The sequence below is a fragment of the Chiloscyllium plagiosum genome, chromosome 39 (genome assembly GCF_004010195.1).
Source record: "Chiloscyllium plagiosum isolate BGI_BamShark_2017 chromosome 39, ASM401019v2, whole genome shotgun sequence".
NCBI classification, from domain to species: Eukaryota; Metazoa; Chordata; class Chondrichthyes; order Orectolobiformes; family Hemiscylliidae; genus Chiloscyllium; species Chiloscyllium plagiosum.
In genome coordinates this window covers 27,459,561-27,468,767 of record NC_057748.1, presented here as the reverse complement: position 1 = coordinate 27,468,767, position 9,207 = coordinate 27,459,561, and the positions used below count along the sequence as shown (strand labels likewise).

Genomic DNA, 9,207 nt, shown 5'->3' with positions numbered 1-9,207 from the left:
TCTGTCTTGTTTCTCTCTGTCTCTCTCGCTCTGTCTCTCTTTCTGACTCTCTGTCTTTCTTTCTGTCTCTTGTCTCCCCCTGTCTCTCTCTCTCTCTGTCTTATTTCTCTCTCTCACTTTGTCTCTTTCTTTCTGTCTATCTCTCTGTCTTTCTCTCTGTCTCTGTCTCTCACTCTGTGTCTCTCTCTTTGTCTCTGTTTCTCTCTCTCTCTCTCTCACTCTGTCTCTCTGTCAGTCTCTCTCTCTCTCTCTCTATTAATCTATCTCTCTCACTCACTTGCACCCCTCCCCGCACCCCCACCCCAAACCCTCATTGGAAACCCAACATTTAATAAGAATAGGGCTGCATCTCAAGGCAGTCAGAGAGAGAGAGGGAAGAAGAGGGAGTGAATGAGTGCGAGGTAGTGAGAGAACCCGAGTGGTAGAACAGAATTGGAATGGGATTTGACCAGGAATCGGTGAGATCCAGCCCCTGTGAACAGCACCCCCTCAGCAGGTTCCCCTCCGAGCCCCTCACCATCCTGACTTGGAAATACATTGGCTGTTCCTTCAGGATCAGAATCCTGGAACTCCCTCATGAAGAGTGTTGTTCCTGTCTCACATTGAGGGGGGGGGGGGGGGATTGCAGGGGATCAAAAAGGAGGCAAACTACACTCCCACCAACTCAGGACGGGCAATGAAGGCTGGACTCTGCAAGCCCTGAACAGAGGGTGGAGGTCACAGGTTTTGGAAGGTGCTGGTGAGGGAGACTTGGGGTATTGCAGCAGTGTGTCTTGTAGATGGTACACACTGCTGCTACTGAGCGTCGGTGTGAAGGGAGCACGTGTTTATGGGTACGGTGTCAATCAATTGAGCCGTTGCGTCATGGATGGTGGAGACCTTCCTGTTGGAGCTGCCCCCATCCAGGGCGAGTGGGGAGTATTCCATCACTCCCCTCGTCGATGGTGGGACAGGCTTCGAGGGGACTCAGGAGGATCGAGTTTGAAGGGAGATCCAGGAAGGGAGAGTTGGAACATTGGCTGCACTCCAATCATGAACACTAAGAATACCACAGCTCGACCAGAACGTAACGGGGTGGAGCGATGGAGAGGATCCCTGAGTTGTTCAGAGCACACAGGCTCCATTCTCACAGATCTTTTGCAAACTGACGCGGCTTTCTCCGCTTCCAGGACACACAGTTGTGGGCTATGCATTGTATTTCTTCAGCTACGTGGACTGGAAGGGCAGGGCGATGTATTTAGAAGATCTCTATGTGATGGAAGAGCTTCGAGGTGAGCGGACGCCATCTCGCCCAGTTCTGTCAGCTGCGGATCTATCACCATCATCCCCACCAGCCCCGACACCCACTCCCTATCTCTGTCACCCCCTCCAGCCCCCTACACCCCCTCCCTATCTCTGTCACCCCCTACAGCGTTATTGACCCAATCATGAAACATAGAGAATTAAAATTTGAAAGTGAGAATGCAACAATGAAGAAATAGGCGCATATTCAGATCAAAGGGCAAGGTGCCCTCATGCCTGCTCCATCGTTTGATACAATCATGGCTGATCTCATCTTGGCGTCAACTAGCCTGCCTGCTCTCCACCACCCTTCAAACCATTACGAATTACTTTATTCTGAACAAACAATTAGAACATCAGACCCCTGAAAGAGGAGAGAGATTCGGAATGGAGGAATGAGTCGGAATGGAAGTTTTTTTTTACTCAAACAGCAGACAACATCCACTCGAGTTCCAAGGTTTTTTTGTTTTTTTTAATCTGTTTTACCTTTGTGTTCTCACTCTATTCTCTTCTTATTTATTGTCATTTCCTGAGAGAATACATTTGCCTTTTGTAACCTGCTGTGCACCTATCCTCATTCAGCCAAGTATTTTCACCATTTTGGGGCCTAATAAATATCACTCAAATTAGACATGATGGACTGAATTGCCTACTCCTGTTGTCATTATTTTCTAAGTCCAGTCTTCTATGTTGCTCTTAATCTTGCCTGTTCATCTTATTCCGTGCCTCTATCTCGATTGTCGCATTCTCCCTTTACTCACACCTTTGTCTCTCCATGCCTCACGTTTCTGTCAAGTGAGGCCAAACAACCAAACATAATAGCAATCAGAGTCTTCATTTACATCAATATCAAGCTGTGGAATTCCCTGTAAATACATGGTGATCTCTCTCTCTGTCTCCCCCTCTCTTCCCCTCCCCCCCTCACTCTCTCATACAAGACATACATCAAAACCAATACCCTTGTCCCCAGGGGTTTTGTTTCCCTGTCCCTCCTAATTCTCTAGGCTGCGGGGGGGTCACATTTCCCTCTATCACATTCCTGCGTGAGTCCCGGGGTGGCTCATCTCATTAGAACGTCCAAGCCCCGAGACTGTTTGTGCCTGAATCTTTCCCCCCCCCACCCCCCACCCCCCGCCACACGTAATCGAGTGTAACAGGGGTCTCAATGTATGTACAGTCTGCTCCCCACAGACAGAGGCACTGAGTCATCTCCACCAGCAGCCCAACCCCCTGGAATTCAGAGCGGATCTCACTGGATTTCTTGTGTTTCAGGTAAAGGAATCGGGAGTGCGTTACTGCGCAAAGTGGCTGAGGTAAGACGAAAACCTTTTCCTGGAGGAGAGAGATTTTGAGCTGGTGCAGAGGGAAGCAATCAACAAGAGGCCTGAGACGAGTATAAAAAGGGCATAGAGAGAGCTAAAGGAAGTCATTCGGAGGATGAAGAGGGAGCGTAGGAAAATCCGAGGCAGATAAGATTAGGGAGGATCCCAAGAATGGGAAAGGGGAAGAGGAAAACCAGGGAGAGAGGGTCGGGTCCACAATGGAATGAGGGGACAATCTGGGTTTGAAGCCACAGGACGTGGCTGAGGTGCTAAAACAGAGCCTCACTTCTGTGGGACGACACTGTGGCATTAAGAGGTGCGTTTTGTCCGAGCTTTGTTTTTAATGAAGAAAAGTTGAGACAGAGGTGCCAAGCAGTCTGCTCAGAGCCAATCCACAGCTCAGGATTCGTTCCACAGTCAGGACAATAGAAGCAGCCTGAACGGGTGGGGTCAAGGTCCCCCAGGGCCAGTTTTAGTCTTTCAGGAGCAGTTGATGGGGTCTTGAAGGTGGTTTTGGGAGCTGTTTTCCCTCTCTCCCTGTTCCAGCTAAAGGCTGAGGGTTCTCTTCCTGCTGCTAGAAATGCCTGTGAGATAAGCAGAAACATCTTTAGCCAGAGAGTGGTGAATCTGTGGGAATATATTTAAAATGGAGATTGCCAAAGGGATCAAAGGTTTCAGGGAGAAATGGGATAATGGGGTTGAAAAACCTGTCAACCATGTTCGAATGGCAGAGTAGACTGGACAGCCTAATTTCTGCTCCTATGTCTTATGGAGATAATCTATTGTACTGAATTTGCCTTTGCCCACGGGTGTGTTTATGGGATGTCACTATATTTAGTGGGTAAATAGTCTAGTATTCTGTGATCTCCAGCATCGGTGGTCCTCACTTTCTCCCTCAATAGTAAGCATGTCCTTCCTCAGACTAGGAGACCAAAACTGCACATAGTACTCAAGGTGTGGCCTCACCAAGGCCCTGTATAACTGCAGCAAGACATCCCTACTCCGATACGCAAACCCTCTCGCTATGAAGGCCAGCATGCCATGAGCTTTCCTCTCTGCCCGCTACACCTGCATGCCAACCTTCAGCAACTGTTCCACCATGGCACCCAGGTCTTGCTGCATCTCAGCTTTTCCTAAACTGCCCCCGTTTGGAGAATTATCTGCCTCCTTCTTGGATCAGGCCAGTGAGTCGCACATCAGTGGTAGGGCAGCTATTGGAGAAAATCCTAAAGGAGGGAATTAATCTCCACCTGGAGAGATGCGGGTTTGCCTGAGGGAAGTCATGCCTAACAAATCTGGTTGACTTTTTCGAGGAGGTGACCAACTGCGTAGATGAGGGTTGATGCATTTAATACATCAAAGCCTTTGGTAAGGTTGTATGTGGGAGAGAGATAAGGAAGGTCAAAGCTTATGGGGGTCCAGGGTAATTTGGCAAGACGGATCCAAATTTGGCTCCGTGATGAGCACAGAGCTGGAAGATTCGTTTTCAGACGTTTCGTCACCATACTATGTGACATCGTCAATGAGCCTCTGGTGAAGCACTGGTGTTCGTGACCCACTTTCTATTTATGTGTTTAGGTTGCCTTGGATTGGTGATTTCATTTCCTGTGGTGATGTCAGGGAAAAAAAACAAGAAATGACATCACCACCAGAAATGACATCAATAACCCAAGGGAATCTAGACACACAAATAGAAAGCTGGTCACTAACACCAGTGCTTCACCAGAGGCTCACTGATGATGTCACCTAGTATGGTGATGTCGGGGGGGGACAGGAAATGACATCACCACAGGAAATGACATCACCAACCCAAGGAAACCTAAACAAACAAATAGAAAGCGGGTCACCAGCACCAGTCCTTCACCAGAGGCTCACTGATGATGTCACCTAGTATGGTGATGAATCACCAACCCAAGGAAACCTAAACAAACAAATAGAAAGTGGGTCACTAGCAGCAGTGCTTCACCAGAGGCTCACTGATGATGTCACCTAGTATGGTGATGAAACATTTGAAAATGAACCTTCCAGCTCAGCGAGCAAACTTATATCCAGAACCTCAACCCGAGCTGCAAACCTTCTCAAAAACTCGTTAACAAGAGACAGAGGCTGGCCATAGAAGGCTGTTTGTATTACTGGACCCCCCCCCCGTGTCCACTGATGTGCCACAGGGATCAGTGCTGGGTCCATTATTGCTTGCATTATACATAAAGGATCGAGGCGAGAGTGTGGGAGAGGGAGCGATAAGTAAGTTTGCAAATAATACAAAGATTGTCGAGGCGTGAGGAAGGCATTAGGTTACAGGAGACGAACAACAGATTGGTCAGATGGCCAGGTCAGTGGAGATAGCATTTGACCCTGATGAACTGTGAGGTGGTAGCATTTTGGAAGCAGCAACAGCACAAAAGAGTACTCAGAGAGTTGTCCAGCATGGAAACAGACCCTTCGGTCCAACTCGTCCATGCTGACCCAGATATTCCATATAAATCTAGTCCCACCTGCCTGCATTTGGCCCATATCCCTCGAAACCCTACCTATACCCATCCAGATGCCACTTAAATGTTGTACCAGCCTCCACCACTTCCTCTGGCAGCTCATTCCATACATGACCACCCTCTGAGTGAAAACGTTTTCCTTTAGGACCTTTTTAAAATCTTTCCCCTGTCACCTTAAACCTACGTTCCTTTAGTTCCGGACTCCCCCACTCCAGGGGAAAGACCTTGTCTATTTACCCTATCCATGCCCCTCATGATTTTATAAACCTCTATAAGGTCACCCCTCAGCCTCTGACACTCCAGGGAAAACAGACTCAGCCGATCCAGCCTCTCCCTGTAGCTCAAACCTTCCAAACCTGGCAAAATCTTTGTAAATCTTTTCTGAACCCTTTCAAGTTTTTGGAGGGAAGGGAGGACATTCACGGGGACAGAGGGATTTTGGAGGGGGGGGGGGGTGCTTGTCCACATTTGGAGGGGGGGGGGGTGCTTGTCCACAGATCCCTGGAGGGGTACAGTGTAGAGAGAGCTTTACTCTGTATCTAACCCTGTGCTGTCCCTGTCCCTGGGAGTGTTTGATGGGGGGACAGTGTAGAGGGAGCTTCACTCTGTATCTAACCCCATGCTGTCCCTGTCCCTGGGAGTGTTTGGTGGTTTGATGTAAAGGGAGCTTTTTACTGTTGTGATCATGATGGTTTGACTGACCTAATGGACATGTCCCACACTGACCCGTATGAATTGTGTGCATTTTCGCAGGTCGCACGACAGAACAAATGCTCCCTGTTGAACTTTGTTGTCCTGAATAATAACTTTCCAAGCATTGAATTCTACCAGGCGAAGGGGGCCGTGGATCTGACCAAGTCAGAAGGTTGGCATCTGTTCAGGTTGGAGCAGGAACAGCTGGAAAAGCTAGCAGGAGGAAAGGGGCAGAATGCCCCAGCCTCTCCCTCTCTGTAAACAGGGAGAACACCGAGAATTCCCTGTTTGCAAGAAAAATCCTAGCCTGGCCATGGAGAATGGGGAATCCCTATGTAAACCAGTCACGCTGCAGTCATAGCCTCCCGCCAGCATGTGATGCTACAGGAGGATGATCATGTGATCTGCTGCCACCCAGTCATCTCTCACTGACTAATTCAAGTGTCCTCTTCGTCTTTTACATCCACTATAACCTGTTCATTGGTGTTACTGACCCCTTAGTGTAGGATCAATTGTCCTGCGCACTGTAATTTTGAATGAGATTAAACTTATTACCTCTTCAAAGTTGCTTCCTGTGTTTGAGTGAACACTTCCTGTTGTCTGATATCTGTGATATTCTCATTTTGCAAGTTGACGGGTATATTTTGTCAGATGCGAGAGAATGTAAGTCACGAGAAAGTTTGTAGGGGTGAAGAAAGGGGCATGGGATCATCAGATATTGGGGCAGAATGAGGCTATTTGGCCCATTGAGTCTGTTCCAGCATTCATGAGAATCTAATCATCCACAACTCCTTTCCCACAATCCCCGACTCTCTTCCAGATGATAAATCTACTTATCCCAGCCTTGTGTGTGCTGAATGACCTTGCCTCACAAACCCTCTGCGATTAAGAACTCAACAGATTCACTCCCCCCTGAGAGAAGAGATTTCACCACATCTCTAGGCCAGCCTTCATTCTGGTGTCCCCTGGTCTTAAACTCTCCCACACAAAGGGAAACAACCTCCCCACATCTCACCCTGTCAATTCCCCCCTCCCCCCAAAGAATCTTGTATGTTCCAATAAGGTCATCTCTGATTCATAGAGACATAGAAGGTAGGAGCAGGAGGAGGCCTTTTCTCACAGTCATGGCTGACTGTCTAACTCGTGATGAAGGGCTCCCGCCCGAAACATTGATTTTCCTGCTCCTCAGACGCTGCCCGACCTGCTGTGTATTTCCAGCACCACTCTAATCTTGTCTAACCCAATAACCTAATCCTACTTTCTCCCCATAACCCTTGATCCCATTTGGCCCAAGCGCTGTATCTCGCTGCCCCTTGAATATATTCAATGTTTTGGCATCATCCACCCCCCCTAGTAGTGAATTCAACCAGTCTTTGGGTAGAAATGTCTCCCCGTCTCCACCCTAAATGGTCCACCCCAAATCCTCAGACTGTGAGTTCTCGGAAGCACGCTCCATGGGGAACATCATGTCTAGTCCTATTAGAACTTTGTAACTCCCTGTAAGATCCCCCCCCCCAACCCACCTGAACTCCAGTGAAAACAATCCTAACCTAGTCAATCTCCTCATACAACAGTCCCACCATCCCTGGGATCCAGCTGGTAAAGCTTCCCTGTACTCCCTTGAGGACAAGAGCGTCCTTCCTCGAAGCACCGATGAGTACAGGCCCCAACCGACTCAACCTCTTTTGATAAGGCAAAGTCTCCGTACGCCAGGAAAACCCAACTCAAAAGTGCTGTGAGCAGACCCTCAGGAAGGATCTATTGGCCTCGGAGAGAACACAACATAAGTTTAGAAGAATGATACCTGGACTTCAGGAGTTAAGTTAAAAATCACACAACACCAGGTTATGGTCCAACAGGTTTATTTGGAAGCACTAGCTTTCGGAGCGCTGCTCCTTCGTCAGGTAGCGAGTGGGGTAGGATCATAGGACACAGAATTTATGGTAAAAGAACAAAGCGTCATACAAATCAGATTCCCTACAGTGTGGAAACAGGCCCTTCGGCCCCACAAGTCCACACCGAAGAGCAACCCACCCAGGCCCGTTCCCCTACATTCACCCCTGACAAATGCATCTAACACTACAGGCAATTTAGCACGGCCAGTTCACCTAGCCTGCACATCTTTGGACTGTGGGAGGAAACTGGAGCACCCAGAGGAAACCCACACAGACACGGGGAGAACGTGCAAACTCCACACAGACAGTTGCCCGAGGCAGGAATTGAACCTGGGTCCCTGGCGCTGTGAGGCAGCAGTGCTAGCCACTGAGCCACCATTCAGGAGTTAAGTTGAGGAGAGATGATTACAAATTAAGCCTGTTTTCTCTTGATCTTCAAGATACAAACTGGAAAAGACAGGGCAGATAAAGATTAACCATTAACATTAGTTTGGGGATAGCAAGTTTTGAGCAGATTTGTAGCTCGGGTTGAGGTTGTGGATGTAGGTTTGCTCGCTGAGCTGGAAGGTTTGTTTTCAGATGTTTTGTCACCATACTCAGTAACAACTTCAGTGAGCCTCCGGATGAAGCACTGGTGGTGTGGCCCGCTTTTTATTAATGTGTTTAGGTTTCCTTGGGTTGGTGACATCATTTCCAGTGGTGATGTCATTTCCTGTTCTTCTTCTTACGGGGTGGTAAGTGGGAACCAAGTCAATGTGTTTGTTGACAGAGTTCCGGTTGGAATGCCATGCTTTTAGGAATTCTCGTGCGTGTCTCTGTTTGGCTTGTCCGAGGGTGGATGTGTTGTCCCATTCGAAGTGGTGTCCTTCCACTTCTGTATGTAAACATACTACTTGAGAGTGGGACAACACGTCCATCCCAGGACAGCGTAGAGGGAGCTTTACTGAACACATAAATAAAAAGCAGGCATAGTCTGAGAATTAGGACCAGACTATTCAGGAGAGATATTAGGGAGCACATTTACACACAAAGGATGGAAGGGGTGTGGAACTCTCTCCCACAAATGGCAGTGGATGTTAGTTTTAAACCTTGTCACTAAAAAATTAATCAGTTGTTAATTTTAAATCTTTTTTTAAAAATTTGAATCAAATGATGGAGAAGGACTGGAGGCCTTCCCAGCCCTGATTCTGGTTCTTATTTTAAATCCGAAATAGACTTTTGTTTTGTTTTTAACAATAAAGAAATGATACAAATGCAAGTCGATTGAGTTGGCCATTGAGTGGGGTTCGAGGGGCTGAATGGCCTTTCCCTCTCCTTTTGGTGGTCTCTGAGAGGGTGAAGAGGGGTATCAGAGAGAACGTGAGAAGGTGGAAGTGTGGGTGGGGAGGTTGGAGTAGAGGAGGCGGGGGACTGAGACTGTAGGTGGGGGAGAGAGAGAGAGAAGTGGGTTCGGTTGGGTGCGTTTGGTAGTGCGACGGCCGCTAGGACCCCGCGGCTGCAAGTTGGTTGTTGCGGCTCGGCAGA

At 48.3% G+C, this 9,207-nt stretch overlaps 1 protein-coding gene across 2 annotated transcripts in view; it reads left to right on the top strand.

The window, feature by feature from the left end:
* LOC122542376 (diamine acetyltransferase 1-like) overlaps nt 1–6,352 on the top strand; it is a 9,941-nt gene extending 3,589 nt beyond the window's left edge. For both annotated transcript variants that reach the window (XM_043680097.1, XM_043680096.1), the window contains exons 4-6: nt 1,170–1,271; nt 2,554–2,594; nt 5,849–6,352. In XM_043680097.1, coding sequence (XP_043536032.1) covers nt 1,170–1,271; nt 2,554–2,594; nt 5,849–6,049 — 344 coding nt within the window. In that variant the 3' untranslated portion in view covers nt 6,050–6,352. The remainder of the gene's footprint in view (nt 1–1,169; nt 1,272–2,553; nt 2,595–5,848) is intronic.
* Nucleotides 6,353–9,207: the final 2,855 nt, after the last annotated feature.